This window comes from Mesoplodon densirostris, chromosome 13 (genome assembly GCF_025265405.1).
Source record: "Mesoplodon densirostris isolate mMesDen1 chromosome 13, mMesDen1 primary haplotype, whole genome shotgun sequence".
Taxonomy (NCBI): domain Eukaryota; kingdom Metazoa; phylum Chordata; class Mammalia; order Artiodactyla; family Ziphiidae; genus Mesoplodon; species Mesoplodon densirostris.
This window is the reverse complement of record NC_082673.1, coordinates 68,506,201-68,524,998: the sequence shown is the minus strand read 5'-3', so window position 1 is coordinate 68,524,998 and position 18,798 is coordinate 68,506,201. Positions and strand designations below refer to the sequence as shown.

The 18,798-nt window shown below is 31.9% G+C and overlaps 1 protein-coding gene across 3 annotated transcripts in view; it reads left to right on the top strand.

Moving 5' to 3' along the window:
• CSMD3 (CUB and Sushi multiple domains 3) overlaps positions 1-18,798 on the top strand; it is a 1,097,518-nt gene that overhangs the window by 399,093 nt on the left and 679,627 nt on the right. Inside the window, exon 7 of one of the 3 annotated variants that reach the window (XM_060116493.1) lies at positions 10,134-10,445. The exons of the other annotated variants lie outside the window; for them this stretch is intronic. Within the exon in view, the coding sequence (XP_059972476.1) occupies positions 10,134-10,445 (312 nt within the window). The remainder of the gene's footprint in view (positions 1-10,133; positions 10,446-18,798) is intronic. 3 annotated transcript variants of the gene reach the window in all.

Below are 18,798 nucleotides of genomic sequence, written 5' to 3'. Positions count from 1 at the left end.
AGATAAATTTGAGAGACCTTATTGTGCCTGACAGGAGAATTCTATCCAGGTCATTGTGTGTGAGGGTAGAAAAAACATTGGCACCTTCTTCTTCCCTTGAGTTGCAGAAGAATCCAGGTGGCATTTGCAGTGCTTGGACAGTGGCACCCTCTCATCATTGTCCAAGCCCAAATTTCCCATGAAATCAGGTGATCCTGTGCTTCCCATGACAAGCCTGAGTAGAAAATCTTAGCCAAAGGTGAGAGTCCAGGTTCCTGGACTCTTCCACTCCCTGAGATGCAGTAGAGAGGTTGTGTATGTCATCTTCAGTGCCTCTCCTTGGCCCCCAACCTCTACCCAAATCATTGATTCCCTCCTGTCACTTGATAATCCCCACAAGAATTCTAGACTGTTAGGAAACAAAAGCTATGGAGAGATCTTAGAGCAAAGTTCTCTTTTAGTCCTGCAGAGCCATCCTTCCCTGAGGCAAGGGAGTTGCAAGAGAGACCTGGTAGAAGTCAGACATGTGTTGGGGAAGGAGGGGGAATAAATACAAGGAAGACAAAACAAATAAATAGGGCTTCCCTGGTGGCGCAGTGGTTGAGAGTCCGCCTGCTGATGCAGGGGACACGGGTTTGTGCCCCGGTCTGGGGAAGATCCCACATGCCGCGGAGCAGCTGGGCCCGTGAGCCATGACCGCTGAGCCTGCGCGTCCAGAGCCTGTGCTCCGCAAGGGGAGAGGCCACAACAGTGAGAGGCCGGCGTACCGCAAAAATAAATAAATAACTTATATGTTGTGTTTACACACGATTTTGTATTGGGGAGGCTAAGTAGAGTTGTACTGATTTTTAGGAGTTAAGACTGTGGTTTTGGGATTACACAGTTTGGGTCCAGTCCTAGCTTTTTAATTTACTAGCAAAGTGAGTTAGTGTATGTTTTGAAACTACTCTGAGCTTTAATATCCTCAGCTCATAGGTACTTAGGACTGTGTCTGTAACACAGTAAATGTTCAGTAAATGTTGAGTCCTCTTTATAACGTTTATTTAAATAGTCTGTTATCTAGTCATTTAAAGTAACCATTAGAATGACCAACATATTTATGTTGTTTTAATCACCTGTATTCAGAAATTTGGGGAGATTAGATGCCATGCCACAGGTGAAAAGCCAAGTCTCCACCATCCTTATAAAAGTTAAAAGTATATGTGAGAAAAATGATTTGATAATCATATTATTGCCTGTAATTGGAATATACCAAAATCATCTGGGTAGATATAAAACTTTTAGGTTTTTTTTTTTTTCGGTATGCGGGCCTCTCACTGTTGTGGCCTCTCCCGTTGCGGAGCACAGGCTCCGGACGCGCAGGCTCAGCGGCCATGGCTCACGGGCCCAGCCGCTCCGCGGCATATGGGATCCTCCCAGACCGGGGCACGAACCCGTATCCCCTGCATCGGCAGGCGGACTCTCAACCACTGCGCCACCAGGGAGGCCCCTTTTAGGTATTTTAAACCACGTTAATGATTAAGAAAACTTCCTTTTCTTTAATTAATATATTTCATCCGAAAGTCAGTCAATTAAACTGTATGTGATCTTAATCAAATAGAATACTCTTACTCATTAGGCTTGTATAGGCTTCACACCTTTGTTTTATGGATGGTATTAAAAGACAGTCTTTTTACTTAGAGTCTTGAAATAAAATGTAGTCTTTTCAAGAAAGGAACTGGACAGAATAATTACATGAAGAAATATGAAGATTTACCTTTCAATGTGGAAATACATATTTTAAATACCACAACATATAATTGTATATAATACCCCAATATATAACATATATTTGCCTATCCAGTTAATAGTAACCTTTAATGGTACACTCAGGGTTCTTACCATTTCCAAAGGTTTTGAAAAAACTTTCCTTCAACATGCTACTTTTTTAAGCCAAGATTGTTATTTTTTTTTTCAAGAAAATCACTCCTGCTACTACTTAATTAGCTGTTACAGGATAAAAAGTGTTTTACAGAGTGTTGATGCAGGAAAATAAGACTTCCTTTGGCTTGAGTTTCTTATTAGGCTGCTTTACTTCAGCATATTTATGCAGATATTCACCAGTTGCTCAGCAACCTTTCCACAATAAATACCGTAATAGTCTTTCTTCCAGAATGTCAGCCCTTTCCTGTCTGCCCACACCTCCATTACACCCACCTGTTAATAATGAACCTAGTTCTTTCAAATCATATAACAGCCACATGGGATCAGATATCAACCTATGATAAGTGCCTCAGCAAGTAGTGTTCAGTGATCTTACTGCAAGCTTCACACTCCTCGTCAAAACATATATTTCTCAAACTGCCCCTATTATTTCTTTTGAGGAGAAGAAAACTTTACAATAAACTAATTCAAACTAAACAGTTGAGCAATCACTCTAATATGTGTGTTCTCTCCTCCAAAAAAGCATTTGTCTGATAAGAGAACAATTATGAGATAGCAATGCCTAATCCTAAAGAGCATCTTTTTTTTAAGTAGCATCTGGCTACACAGAAATAGCTCCTTGGTTCCCTTTAAATCATATCACATATATAAAACCATCATTAGGTATACTTTATACTTTAGGTATTAAAAAAAAAGAGGAACACTTGTAATTAGTAAGAAAATGACACCCTCCCTGCCCTCCCCGAACTAGAAGGCCATTATAGAAGGAAATAGAGGATAAACATGGATACACTGAGATAGTCAAAGTAAGCAGGCCTCAGGGACATGATGAGCTAGGTCAGGATAAAGCCTTCTTTTATTTTTTCTTTCAACCATGATATGTATAAAGGGTAACTCTACCAGTTCCTTTCCCTTACTTCTTTCCCTTCTCCTTCACAATACCAAATATCATCATTATAAAATATTTTTTTGGAGGGAAAAAGGTGCTGGAGAATAGAAGAAAAGGGAAACACTACCCTCATTTGAGAAAACACAAATGAAAGAGTGATTTATTTGTTCTTAGATGTCCCTTCCTCTTTTCATTACTTATGTTCTAGCACATGCAGTATTAATTGCAGTTATATTATAATTATGGTTTTATATTGTTTAAATACATCTGAACAGGTCCAATTTCTTTCTTATTTGTATCCTTAAAATACATTTAACACTCAATAACTATTAATTAAACATAAAATGAAATGTTTATATTTTTGAAAAATAAGAGAGAAGTACATTTATCCACATTCATTCTTCCCTCATATATGTATGAAACATTCAATGGGAAGTGAGAGATATACATGTATAAGACATGAGTTCTACTTTCAAAATGTCATTAATACATATCAGTTATTGGAGGCAGCAATGTTCTGAAAGTGAAGGAGTTCCTTATATTACACTTTGGAATAAAAGATATGTGGTATCCCTTTTTGCTAACAATGCCTTTAAATCTTCCATGAGAACTGGCAGCTATTCCACAAGATTTTGTGTGGAAGGAAATTCAACAAGTGTGTGTTAAGTTACATTTTGTTTGTTTGGGGGAAACCCAGAATGTGTCCTTCTAGTTTTGCTAAGAGGTAAGAGCTGCTACAAGAAAGAGGTCTCAAAATGCAGGATTCTAGGAGATGGTTTTAGAAAAGTGTGAAGGGACATTCTATCCTTTTATTCTTATGAAATATGACAATGATTTTGTGAATCTTACTTCAAAGCTAGGTATTCAAGTTTTATTGTCAGTATTGTGACTCTATGGATTAACATTATGCTTAATTACACAAAAAAGGCTTCAGTTTGCATTTTGTGAATATTTATTCTTGTGAGTGGTATGTGTGTTTGTGAGTGTGTGTTTTTTTATTAAAATAAAAAAAAGACACCTTGGACCTGTCACTATACATTGTTGAGACTTCCAAAAATATATGAAAAGGAGTGATAAGATGCTGACGCTTCGTTTTGCAACTTCACTTTAATCAACTAGGTGAAGCAAGAAATGGCTCTTTGAGAGAGAAAATCTTCAAGACTCATACAGCCCTCTACTTATATTTTCCCTCGCATGAGCTTACTATATTTTTAGTACTAAGAAATCAGATGTCTCTTCTCTCACATTCTGTGACAAACTGTGAGGATATTTAGTGTAACATTCATAGATTTATACTATATAACATATAGTATATAACATATATAACCTATGTTATATGACAAGTATATATATTTACCATATATACACATATACATATATATGTGTGTGTGCACATATACACACACGCACACACACGTAGTTTTGTTGTGGTAGACCAGCAGAGTACTCTGTATGCTTTCTAAAACTTGGTATTTTCTATGTTTCATTTAGATAAAGATACTTATGGTTGTTTGGCCTGTGGGTTTATCAAAATTGCAAGCAATGCAGAATAATGGAGTTTTTATCTTGTATATAAACAACTTGGCATTAGCACATATTTTGTTGAATATTTGTTTTATAATCATTTATTTACTCATAGTAAGTGTGGATTTGGTAAGTGTATCACTAAATCTTGCTATCATCAGTTTCAGCTTAGATTGCAAATATTTATTCATTTAAGATCACTTGCATCTGATAAACAATAACAAGTCCACTTGCAAAAGTTAATATTGGTGTCCCTATTTAATGCTTAAAAATTTAGATATAAATATATAATATAAATGTAAATATATATCAATATGTCAGTGAATTCAGAAAGACAATTTTTATTTAAACTCTGTTATATTTTTAAATTAATGTGTACCTAATTTAATTAATTCATGATCATAGAAAATCTGTTACTTGAATTAGTGAGATCAACTTCTTTCACATTTCTTTGTATCAGAAATCTGGATTTAGGGGACAGCATTTTTGCATTGTCATGTCATATTTTAATGGCTGAATGGTTTCTTTTGTAGAGGTGCATCTTATAATTAAGAATATATTTAATGAGATGTTTTAAGATCATAATCTTATTTAGTTTCAAAATAAATGCAGCATTTTCATTTAAAATCAAAACTTTATAAGGCCAACATATACCTGCTCTTTAAAACTAAATTAGAAACTAATTTTTTTCAGGATTTGTCCATTTATTTTCCTAGTCAGAGAGACAATTTTATATTAGGTAATGACTAATCAAAGGTAGATTATTTATATTTTTCCTACAATTTAAAGGCTACTTTCTATTTGTTTACTCATCTCTTCTATAAATTGAATATTCATAGTACACCCACCTCCACCAGATTATACTATTAAATACTATACAGATTTTAGAATACTGGAATTTATTATGTTTAAAATGCAAAATACTTATTTTCCCAACTACAGTATGCTTCCTAACTGTAACATGTAACATGTATCAAAGCAGTGGCTTTGTTTTACTTCACCCCCTCATATTTTAATTAGTTTCCAAGAGTCCTCATTTATTGACACTTTCCTGTAAGTTTCATGTAATATTAAATGAAAGAAGAAATATAACATACAAATTAAAATACATATGCTAAAATTTATAGAATATCTAAATGTGACTCATATAGAATTGCTGCATTAGTTGTATTTATATTTTATTTTGATGTTATTTTGTATATTTTTTCTTTTGCATGTTTTCATGTTAAATATGTTTATTGCATTTTTCTTCATTATATATCATTATGCCACAAAATTATTCAATTAGGATTATTTTGTTATTTAAGCTTTTATTCGTTTCATTTGAAATGCTAAAATCAATGGAACAGAATATATGTCTTATATAAAATAACATGCAAATATAAATATCTAAAAGCTACTTCTATACATACGCAGTTATCTTTAACATGTACTTCTATAGATGTATGCACTTTGGGACATCCACTCATATCTCTAGCAAAATATTCTGTTATTTACGTCTGTGATGAGTTAGACAATAATTACAAAGCAATATAGCATAATTAAAAAAAGTCTGTAAGACTAAAATTTTAATCAAAATGAAATTCAGGGCTTCCCTGGTGGCGCAGTGGTTGAGTCTGCCAGCCGATGCAGGGGACAGGGGTTCATGCCCCGGTCCGGGAAGATCCCACATGCCGTGGAGCGGCTTGGCCCATGAGCCATAGCCACAGAGCCTGTGCGTCCGGAGCCTGTGGTCCGCGTATGGCAAAAAAAAAAAAAAAAAAAAAAAATTCAAATTCAATTGAGTTTTTATTTAAGATACTTTCTATGTGTTTATAAATCGCTTTACATGAATTATGCTTATTACCTTGCAGATTGTTGAAATAAGAAAGCCTTCAAAAATATAATTTTTAATATGTACATAATAAAATCCAAATTTAGTTATATAATTTAATTGTACTATTATATAATTTTGCCAATTTACATGTGTAATACATGTCATTTTCCATTATCATAATTCCAAGAGGACATATAGTTATGATTTATAGAAGCATGCTTATATGTGTAAATCATTTCATTTTATTTTTGTTATATTTGGAAATGTTTTTTATTTAAATATTAATAAAATTATATTTTAGATGTATTTATATTTTAAACATCAGATATATAATATATCTCTAGCAAGTTAATTGACAGGGTAATCTAATTGTGATAAACTACATCTTGTATACATGGTTTTATTTCTAATGAAGAATGGGTTTTTTGAATGTACATTTTATTCCTAAATTTGGGTTGTATGTCTTGTAACATGCATTTAATACTGTGCTATTAAAGATAATGCTTACATAATTGTGTAGCATACTTAAAATATTTTAAAAGAAAGTTAAGTTATAGTTTAATATTGAATTAGATATATTATATATTTAATATTGAATGGTTGCTATATAGAATCCAAGCCTTTTTCCAGCATTGGCAATTTCCTCATAAAACAGTTATGTATGCAAAAATGTTGAGTATTTTGAAACTGTTAAATGATGCAGTTTGACAATTTAAAAATCTGTTTCACACACTGCCAATTTAAAATGGTACCAAAATTAGTATTCTAAATTGGTCTACATTTTAAATAAAATGATTATACAGTATATAATATAATTGTATAGTGATGGATGATTCTATTGCCTTATAAAGGACATCAATGTTTTTTATAGTTCCACTACATATATATGTATATATAAGTGCCTAACTAAATTTAGATGCCCTTCTATTCCCTGCCATTATGAGATATATCTACTTTTTACTCTACAGAAATTTGAACATTCTAAATAAATCCATTTTACACTAACATTGTAAACTATCATGGTTTGGCAATGTTGACACAAATCTTCAAGTAACTATTACTTATGCATTTAAATCTTCAGATTCCACACTTTTTCAGTGATGTTTTTGAAAGTTCAAAACAAAACCATCAATTTTTCCTTTCTTTGGAATTATTCTTCATTTCATTATACTGTTTGACCTGTGATTTACCATGTTAAAGATTATGGTTATGTTTCATTCATGAAATTTATCCTCTTTATTATTATTATTAACAATAATAATTAGAATTATTAAATTCATTCATTCTTTTATTCTTTCTTTTGAGGGATATTTCTTGAGCATCTACTATGTACTGGGTACTGTCCTAGATACTTGAGATTCAGCAATGAATGGAATTTAAAAAATCTCAGCCTTCAGGGACCTTACACTATAGTAAGGGGAGGAAAAATTATGAACACAAAATATAAGTAAAACATAAGAACTAGTTAGTAAAATATCTGGTTGAAATATATAGCTAGTTATACTATGGTTATTAAATAGATTTTTTAATGCTTTATTCAAATATTACACCCTGTTCTGCATTCAGGTTAAGAGAATACTGAATATTCACTACCAATAGCCAGAGTAGAACTCTATTACTGAAGATTTTTTAAGTTTGGGAGTGCTAGCAAGTCCTGAATCTAAACGCTACTAAAGATCAGTTCTAACTCACAAATTTGTTTAAGAACTGTATTTATCCTCTGGGGTCTTCAAAAAACGGGTATTTGAAATTAGTCTTTAGAGCTTAAAGATTAGTTATAGAAGCAACCTGGACACATTCCTAAGAATTACCCCAGATTCATTTACCCAAATACAAGAGATTATTTAGGATTAATTGTAATGACCTTCAGTGATGAAATATAATAAATAGCTATTCAATTTCATTCCTTGCTAAAGGTAGAAACACTGAGATTTGAGAGAGTACAAATTCCATTATTTTTTATACTTCTAGATTGCATTTAGCAACATATGTTTACAGTTAAATGCTTTCCTTTTTTAAACTAAACCTGAAAGCCTGGAAATTATGATAAAGTCAGAACAGTTCTAAAGTATTAGTTTTTATCCTGATTTCATACTTCCTTTCAAAAAGAAAGGTGCAATTAAACTTCCCAGAATAATATGGACCAGGTACTGTTTTTATAGTAATGAGCATATGAACATCAAAATGTCTGATTTACCATGAGGTCAGTTACTGAATGTTAGTAATGCATGTGTAGTTATTGCTTAATCATGTGACTAAAGAATACCCGTACCAAATATTAGCTTAGTAAATATTACTGGCCAATTTGCATAACCAACATGCATTTAGTAGATTTTAATATTCACAAAGTAACTTGGATGAATATTCAATAGCAACTTTTTCTGATTAATGCTTTACAGTATATTAAAAGTCTTTAAAATAATCTGATAATCGTCATACCTCATTTACCCCTGCCTGCCACAAAGTACAATCATTTAATTTTTTGAATTTGTAAATCAAATTAAAATGATATGAAAACACAGGCTGGAAGAATTAGTAATAGACATGTGCTCTTTTGCTTGCTTGTGAATGACAGGGGTTCATGTTTGACTTCTTTTTTGAGTTTAAAGCAGGAACCCAAATTACTAGTCCTACTAAGCATCTGCCTACGGGGTGGGGGGAGGGGAAGGAGGCAGAACATGCTCAAACCACATTACGTGATATAGCTGTTTTTTCTCTCGCAAAATGAATAAAATATCCCCATGTATTTTTTCCAAAATATCTAAATATACATTGTGGACAGAATTTTGAAATGCAGTTTATTGAGAAAGCAAGTATGTAAAAACATATACCACTCATTGGCTTTAAAAAAATACTCAGAAGTTTTCTAACCAGGACATGATAATTATTCCTAATTAGTAGCTGTTCCTCCAAATTTCAATATTTTTTTCTTGTTAAGCATTTTAGCTGTCAAGAACCTTCTAAGTATATCTTCATTCCGTTTCATGCTTCTATTATAAAGTTATATCTTTTTTCCTTATGTGAGAACTACGTACTACCAAGCACAATCTCTGAAAAAGTTTAAGTGAAAGAAAAAAGAAAATCCTAATTTGGTACCTTTAAAACAATTTTAAAATTATAGTGAAACTTTAATAAGGTTAAGAATGTGGAGAGTTACTGTGACATGCTTATGAGATAATTGGAAACTTTCAACCTTTTTTTTAAAGCTAGTTTTGTATGAATAAAATTTCCATGCTAATAGTTAATTTTCAGTCATTTCTAAGTAAAACAATTTGTTTAATTTTAACTAGTTGAAAATTGGTTAATCTCAAGTTTTACTTTAAAACTCTGAAAAATATTACCCAACTTCCAAAACAACCTGTTAAATTCTAAAGTATGTATAGCTCACGACATTGAATATTTTATCATGTTGACTGCTTTCTGTCAAATTAGGTTAAGATAGGCATTTACATAGAGTAGTTTTTCAGAGCTTCATTTTTAAAAATCATTTTGTTTTCAGTTTGGCTTTGATTTTTAAATTCTCCTTTCTTCACTTGTTTGTATTAAAATAGAAAAATTTGATATTTTTCCCAGAAATCATGAAATGATATGGCACAGACTATTCAAAGCATACTTCTGAGAAAAGTGTGGTTACTTAGTTACCCATTCTGTCAAAACTTGTCACTTGCCAGGCATTTGTTGCTAAAAAATCATCTGTAGATAAATAATGAATAAGATTGATTCAGGGCCATGTAAAGGGTTTACTGTTTCACCTTTTTCTCCCTAATGTGTTACAATTAAAATGTGGTATATTTGTGTATAATATCCATTCATAGGTTGATTGATATAGACCAAACATCAGATCTGGTTACTTCACATTTTAATGGTGTGTTTGTGTTTTGCCTTTTCATGTTTGATAATACTTAAGGTGATAGAGGGAATATAATTTATTAAACATATCAGAAAAAAAATAAACAACATTTAAAAGAAAAAGTTAGCATTTAGTGCTACTGTGTCCCACAGGTTCTTCTCCATTGACCCACACTACCTCCACTGGTGAGTTAGAGGAGCATAACAGGACTACCACTGGTGCTATTGCTGTTGCTAGCACATCTGCAGATGTTACTGTATCCAGTGTTACAGCTGTCACCATCCATAGACTTTCTGAGGAACAGCGAGTGCAAGTAAAGAATATCAGAAATTCAGGTCTGGACCCCAACACATCCAAGGACGGGCTCTCTCCTCATCAAGCAGATACACAAAGTACAAGGAGAAGACCAAGAAATGCTGAACAGATAGAAAGAACTAAAGAGCTTGCAGTTGTTACTCATAGAGGTATTGGATGTTATTTTACTTGTGCCCATTTAGTTACAGCCAAAGCTATATTTTGGTAATGATTCTAATTAGAGAATGAGCTGAAACAGAGCCAAGATGTAGGAAGTGAAAGAAAGAGTTCAAAGTAGCTGAAAAATATAAACAGTAACAGTTAGAACCTGAATGATTTGAAAGTACAAAAATTAGAAAAAAAAAACAAATCAAAATGCAATGCAAATGTTGTAAGGAGGAGGGAGTAAAAATAGAAAGAAAATAATGCATAAAAGATAGTAAAAATAAGTACTAAATCCCCATTGCTTATTACATATCGCTTATGGTATTGAGATAACATGAAAATAAAAAAGCCATTTTTCTATTAAGTGCACATATTTACTGATTGATTATTTATCCCATGTAGTAATTTTCATATTTGCATGAAACTTTTGTTACACAAGTGTTAATTTATTATTGAGAAAATAGATAATTTGATTGGGAAAAATGAAAACATTATGTCTGGTCTTTATTTTATATAGCTTATTCTACTGTTTCTGAATTACCTATTGCCTGACCCATATGATTGTACTGAGAACAGATTTCTCATTTTGAAAAGGTAACAGGTATTCATTGATATTATGACTCCAAATTTAATATTGCTTAACGTCCTACTTTAATTTTTAGAGATAAAAATACCACAGAGCCAAATCATATATTGGTAATTTTCTAATCAATTAATATAAGCCTATCTTTTACAAAATTAGGAAGTGTAGCAAGTTTCTGTTTCTTGGTAACAGGTTTCATTGAACAGTTTAGTAAAAAATTAGTGTAGTGTCAAAAACTAACAAATATATATTGATATATGCATCAGTGGAAATACTAATTAATTGCATATTAATATTTGGAGGAGAACAAAATACTCCAGCTTTATTTCCAACTCATAATCATATATTCTCCAAAATGACTATGGTTTATGGAATATGGTTATACATGGTTTAACATGATATAAGTAATAGAAAACCATTCAAATGCTTAGTACACACTAAGGAGAAAAATCAAGACATTTTTACATAAATTGATTGAAAATCATACAGAAATATCTCAGGAACTCATTTCCACCAGAATTCATACTGAAAGTACTTACTTTGATTCTCTTTAATAAGAAGCGTTCTAAAATGAATTCTTGGGAATTCCCTGGTGGTCCAGTGGTTAGGGCTCTGTGCTTCCACTGCAGGGGTCATGGGTTCAATCCCTGGTCAGGGAACTGAGATCCTGCAAGCCGTGTGGCATGGCCAAAAAAAAATTTAAAAATGAATTCTTAGCATGTGACAGTCTCCTTTAAAGGATTAAAATGATATCATCTTGGTTCTCTATTCACTCTCCTACCATGAATATTTCCTCCCATGTGAATATAGGGATCATTATCAAATTTATGATTTGCTTAATCAAGTAGATTTTCTCATTACTTGGAAACAAAAAATGTGTAAACATTAATGAAATATCGATTAAGGAAAAAGCCCTTCAATTTAGTATTTTCACTCTCTTCAGAAATTTGCATGAGCTAATTAACATTAACAAACTTTACTGTATTCATTCTATTACCCACTGAAAAAGAGGCAGGTAATTTTTGGACATAAGCTTATTATTTATCAACTAATAATACAAATGCCACTTCAGCCAAAGTTTGCCATCAAGTGATTTGAGAAACTCTGATGCTACAAATTAAATATTTTATAGAACTTGAATAAATAATTCAGATTGAAAAGGGAATAGGTAGTTGTTAATTTTTAGATTAAATAATGTGATTTGAAAATTAATCTAAAATTTGAAGTACATTCAGCTAAATTTCAATTAAGCATCAAGATTACATCCTTGGTAAATTCCAAATCAGTGCTCAAATTTTCTCAAATGTTGTCATAATCTCCCAGTGCTGTTTTACAACATTCAAAACATTTAGACCTGTTTCACGTATATTCTTTCTAAAATAGTGTTTATGGATATGATAGTCATTCAATGCTGCCATCTACCTTGGTCATAAATATTTTTAATCATTGATGTTTAAATTATGTTTACAGAAAACATGTTGAATGTTATATTCATCATTTTTTAGAGACAAATTATTATACTTTCATCAAATCTTTATTTTAATTAAAATTGGTCCTTCTGACTCTTCTTCAGTAACCTGCTACTTCAGTGATTTTAGTTGGCTCATTACCTATTATATTTGACACACAAACTATTAACATTTGGGGCAAAAAAAATGTCAATGTTAGAAGTAAAGGAAACCTGTTATCCTATATCTATTATGCTTTTTAAAAACCTCAATATACAGCTATATTTTCAGACATAAAACAGTCCTCAAAGACTTAACTCTAAGCAGGACCAAATTTCTAAATTAGGATTGGCTGACATGAAAACAGTATTCTTAAGAATAATTTCAGTTCAACCAGCGTGTCTGAAATGCCCACTGAGCTCTGTTCTGTGTGAAATAAGGATGAATATTACATGGCCCCTTCTTTCCAGAGAGTGAGATAGAGTGGAGAACATAGAGAAATCCATCCTGGTGGGACAAGGAAGATTTTGTAAAGCTCATGGCTGAGCAGAGCACTAAAGGAGCTACAGGATGCATGTAGGCAGTGAGTCCTTTAATTGACATTTTAGATGAGTCAGTAAAAATAATACAAAACTAACTTGCTTAATTTTGCTAGATATTTTAGAGAAAAAATAATTCTTGTTCGTCTATTCCATTCTGCACAACGTAGTCAGAATTACCTTTTAAAAATGAAAATCTAATCACTTCACTCCACTGCTTTAAAGCTTCCACTGTTTTTCCAGTGACCTTGGGAAAAAAAGCCGAGACTTGATGATGACCCATGGGAACCTCTATGATCTAGCTTTTTGCCTATATCTCCAAATTCATCTCTCTCACAGTCATTCTTTATTTTTTTGGCCAAAAAGAATTTCTTTTAGTTTGTCAAACATACCATGTTCTTTTCTACCTCAAGCCACTCCCATAAGATATTCCTTCTTCCTTTCAACCAGATCATTCTAATTCTCTTTCCAAGATTTAGCTTAAATTGTTTTAACTAGCGACTTTAAGTTCTGTAAGGTAAGGAGTGGATGGTTCTTGTTCTTGCTGCATTCCCAGTGCCTAGAACAACCTCTGACCCATAGACATATTTAGATAATATTTAGTAAACTGATGAATAAATGTTTACAGTTTCACCAGCTAGAGTATTCACTCAAATGACTTAAAGGCTTAACATTATATTCTTCAATATAATCAAATATCCATGTCTTTCAGTATTAAAGATAACTATTTTGTTAGTTATAAAAACCAGTGTTTTTAATTACTTTGAAAGGCAAAAGTATTCTCATGTACTTACAATAAAATATTGCTTTTTTATTATATTACCACTTCAAAATTCACAAAATAAAACTAGATATAAATGCCTTGCTTACGCCCTTTACACATTTATAAAATCAAAGAAAATTTATAAATGAACACAAGCAAACTATAAATTCAATAAATTTCATATGAATAAATATTAATGTAATACAATGGATATTATTTTACTGAAATTAATTACCATCTAAAGCATATATATGATAGAGATTGTGATAGCATATGTTTCTTTTTATGTCTACAAGTGTGTACAGTTTTGTACTGTGATAATTTGGCATTTTTCATCATGTTTCTCTATTCACACTGCAATTAAACTTTCACTTTTATGATGTCTTTTGATCATTACTAAGTCCTTATTTGTCTATTCTCAATAACTTGAGGTAAAGTGCTTACAGTTTACACTATTACCACTATGAAAACAAAGAAAACAAAGACACTGAAATTGCTCATAGTATTTGGTACTTGTGAGTGTGTAGATTCAAAAATCTGTGTATTAATTTATGATTAATTAAATCTTAAATCACTAGTTAATTATATAAGCTACACAATTAATAAATAATTTGAAAAAAAAACTTGGAATATTTATCAAAGACATTCTCAATCCCAAGAGCGTACTGTTCCAATTAATTTTTCCTATAGAACTATAGTTAAAACATCAGTAATTCAACTTAAGTTATCCTCCTAAAATTTTTTTTTCACTTTCTACTTGTTCTCAGTAAAAGAAAACCCTTTATGGTTTTCTCCATTTAAAAAGATTCTTTAACGTTGAAATATAAACAAGTAAAAGAGAAAAATACTGATAAATAATGTTGACATAGCTCTTCTTTAAAAACAGTGTATTAACACTACAGTTTCCTTTATTAGTGCCCAGAAGACTTCAAAATGAAAATTCAGCTTTATTGACTGGATTTTAGTCCACTTTTGTCACCTGCTATGTGTGAGACTCTTCGCAGGTCACGTGAACTATTAGGGTTGAATTTCACTATCAGTAAAATAGTATCACAGTATTACATTAGGGTTATAGTGAGGATTAAACACAGTATTAGGCGCAAATGCCAAAAAAGTTCAAGTATTTTCTCCCAATGGAAAGGAAAAACCAAATTATGAACAAAGCAGGCTGTGCTATGATGTAGTCTATATAACTTAAAAAAAAAAAGAGTAATTACAAGCTTATTATGAGAAATACTGCCATAGCCGTTGTTTCAAAATGTTATTGAAGAAAGGAGAGGGACTGACTACCTATAAGTATAGAAGTCAAGGAAGGCTGCACAGAGGATATTTGTACAAATTCTTGAGAGATGAACAAAAGTTTCAAACTAGTAAATTGTGTTTTTATTGCTAAGATGTATAAAGAATGATTTGAGTAGTTAGTGCTGAATAGAAATATGATGAACCTATAACAAAATAAATAAAGTGTTCAACTTTGCTTAAAGGAATATTTACAGTCATATAAATAAACCTAAAAACAATTGATATTTTTAGCTTATTGATTATACAGATGTTTAAAATTAGATAACATATTATCTAATGATAAATTTTATCAGAATAGTTTGTTGCTTTATGATTTCTTTTTGAAATTATTTCTTAATATTTACTTAAAATACCTTTTTCAGCCATCTCTAAACCCCATAGTTTATTATTATAGCCCTAAGAGATTTCAATTCAAAGTTGACTTATAATAGCAGGATATATGTAATATTATTACAAACTTATAAGTAAAGAGTCCTAAATTTCTAGGATTATATTTTTTTAAATAGATGGTCACTTTCAGATCATCTACTACAACAGCTTTATTTTTATACAGGAAATTGTGGTCTGGAAGAGGCCATATGAAAACCCAGTCTTCATATTGCTAAACTAGTATTCATTCATCCTTCCATTTACTCATGGTTCAAAAGGGCCTAATGCAAATCCTTTTATTAGGCGATATTAAGGTTAAAGTAATATAGATGACAACCATAGTTGGGTTTTCTTCCTCAAGAGGTTTATACTATTATATTAAGAGGTTATACTATTAAAAAAATAGTCATTAAAATGTGTTTTACTCTAGGTAAGTTTTTTAAATGCTGTTTTTCTTATATATTGTGGTGGAATGGTATTTCTTTTTTTTTCAATATGTAGACAAGTTCTGTCAGCTGTTAATGAGCAGCCATGATAGTTGCTATTTTCATGTAAAAATGAATATATTCTTCTGGCAAAGTTCCCATATACAATTATAATAATTATAGGCTCTCTTTTATTGTTCTTCTTAGCAGAAATTTAGATGACTATATCATCTTGTGGAGTCAGATATGTGTCATAAGCATTTATAGCCATTGCTGCTACTTGTTTTGACATAGTGTAGTCAATTCTTCCATAGTATATTTAATAGCTAATGATCATATTAATAGGATCAAGCAGGGTTTTAGCTTAGTTTATAAAGTAACATGAAATTATGTTTAACTGAAATTGAATATGATGTAGAGCCCCCCCATAATGGCAGCATAAAAGAAAATCTATTTTAATTTATCAGTTTGCAAGTAGAACTTTTTATTATTTTCAGCTTTAAGGTAAGAGTGGTTAATTCAGCATAAATTATTCATTTTAGGTCAGCAATTTTAATTCAGACAAAAGCAGGAATTTTAAAAAATTTTATCTTAAGCAATAGTTTTTCAAGTAAGCTCATCTGAACTTTTAGATTGCCCAACAAAAAAGGGAAAACGATGTACTATCAGACTTACACCTACACTAAATTTCCAGTTTATTTCAGAAGTCAGTATTTCAGAAGTGAAATGTAAAAATTTTGTTTAAAACACTGGACCATAATATGACAAAAACTCTCTTGTGTGGAAGTAGCAGTTCTTGGGTGCCTAGTATGTGCCTTTCACTAATAGGCTATTTGGCCACATGTAACTGTATATTTTAAATCTTTTCAACAGTTTGCAAGCAACTAGTACTGTTTTCAAAATTTTAATACTTTATAGAGTATAAATTTGTAAATTGAAACAATTTTTATTAATCTTCATAAGCAATATCACAGTGAGGAAGTTAGTTAATGGGTGGTTACTTAAGGCTTTGTGGATACAGATATATGTCCATCAGGTATCAGGATTTATTGAACATATTATCTCTGTGCTTAAACATATGATAAATTCAAAAGAAATATAAGATATGGTCTCCATTTTCAAAGGAAAATTTGTAGAGATAAGATAATAGAGAAAAATTATTGGTCAATTCTAAGAGAAAGAATTGCTACAGCAAGATATGTGAGTGAGGATGAGTTATAGCTGTCTTTAAACATGTGATGTAATATGTTATATGTAGGAGAGACCAAACCTGTTCTGCCATAGGTTGTAGAACTTAGTGTATGAAACCACAGGAAGGTACAAAATATATCATAGAGAAGACGTTTCTAACATTGAATTTTGTTCAAATATAGACTGTGTGCTTCAGAAAACAGTAAATTCCTAAATCACTTATTGAATACCTTATTAGGTATTCAAGCATAGCTTGATGGAAAAATTGGGTATTTAGAAAGCATTAAACATCAAAGAGTGTTGAAATTATATGACTGTCACTGTCCCTTATAATCCAAAGTGTCTATGAATCTATCCAGAAATCTTGTATATTCATTAATGTATTTATCATCATCATCAATTTAAACATCTCTTGATGTTTGAATTGACATGGGCTTATCTTTATGGTTATCTCATTGTAAAGCTAGTGTTAAAACAACCATAGAAGTGGCTGACACTACCATTGAGAAAGTTAGATTGTCATTCTCCTTATCCCAGCAAGTGGAAACTCAGACACATAAACATTTTTCACAGGACCATTGCCACACATTTGCCTTAAATTTCAAAACTCTCCATTTGAGGATCTAACTCTAGATTGCCTTTTAGGTAGTGTCCAAAACTACAGAGTTATTTTCTTCAAGACTTTCCTTCCTCCCTTCCTCCCTTCCTTCCTTCCCTCTGTCCCTCCATCCCCTCTCCTTCCCTTCCCTCCCCTCCCCTCTCCTCCCCTCCTCTTCCTTTCTCTCCCCTCCCCTCTCCTCCCTCCTTTCTTCCTTTCCTTTCTTTTCTTTGTTTTTTTCTGTCTCTAGTTTTCCTTTTCTTTCATTGTTTCTTTTCTCCTTTTTATTTCTCCTTCCCTTCCTCCTCCTTTCCTTCTTTTTATCCATCCATCCTTCCTTCCTCTCCTTCTCTTCCTTACTTCTTTCCTTCCTATTGCTGTCTTTGTTTCTTTTTTCAATAAAAGTTCACTGACTACTTGCATGTCATATTTTCTTCTAGTTCCTTATTATTATAACATTGAACAAAATGAACCCTGCTTTTTGAGTTTATATTCAAATAGAAAAAGACAAGCAAATAAACGAATAATTACCTGATGGTAGCCGAGATGTCAGAGAAAACAGCTAGCTAGAAAGAGCTTTGAGTTTTTCTTGCAAAAAAGAAAGCCTGAGGTGCCTGGAGTTCAGTGGACAACAAAGAAAGTGGAGATCAGGTGGGAAACCGGTAGGAACTAGACCATATAGGCTCTGAGGCCTAGGTAAAGAGTTTTATTTTAATGTAAAAGAGACAGGAAGCCATTGGTAGGTAGACTCTATATTATCTAATGTAACTTTTTATAAGACATCATTTTAGCAAGAAATTACATAAGAAATTTTAAGTAGGTAGGAACAGGCAGACAAATTAGTAATGTATACGGAGGTGCAATTAATGGTTGATAGAGATTTTAGAGTCTAAGTCTTAGACTATGCTTCTCAGACTATTCTTCTCAAACTTCAGTGTAAACACAATCACCTTGCAGTCTTACTCAAATGCAGGTTGTGACTTAATGGGATTGGGATGAGATCTGAGATTCTGCATTTCTAACAGACTGCAGGTTCTGCTGATATACTGAATAGCAAAAATTTACATGAGTATTATTATTATGGAGAGAGAGTAGTACATACCAAACAGTACCTGATCTCCATCCACTCTCCATGAGATC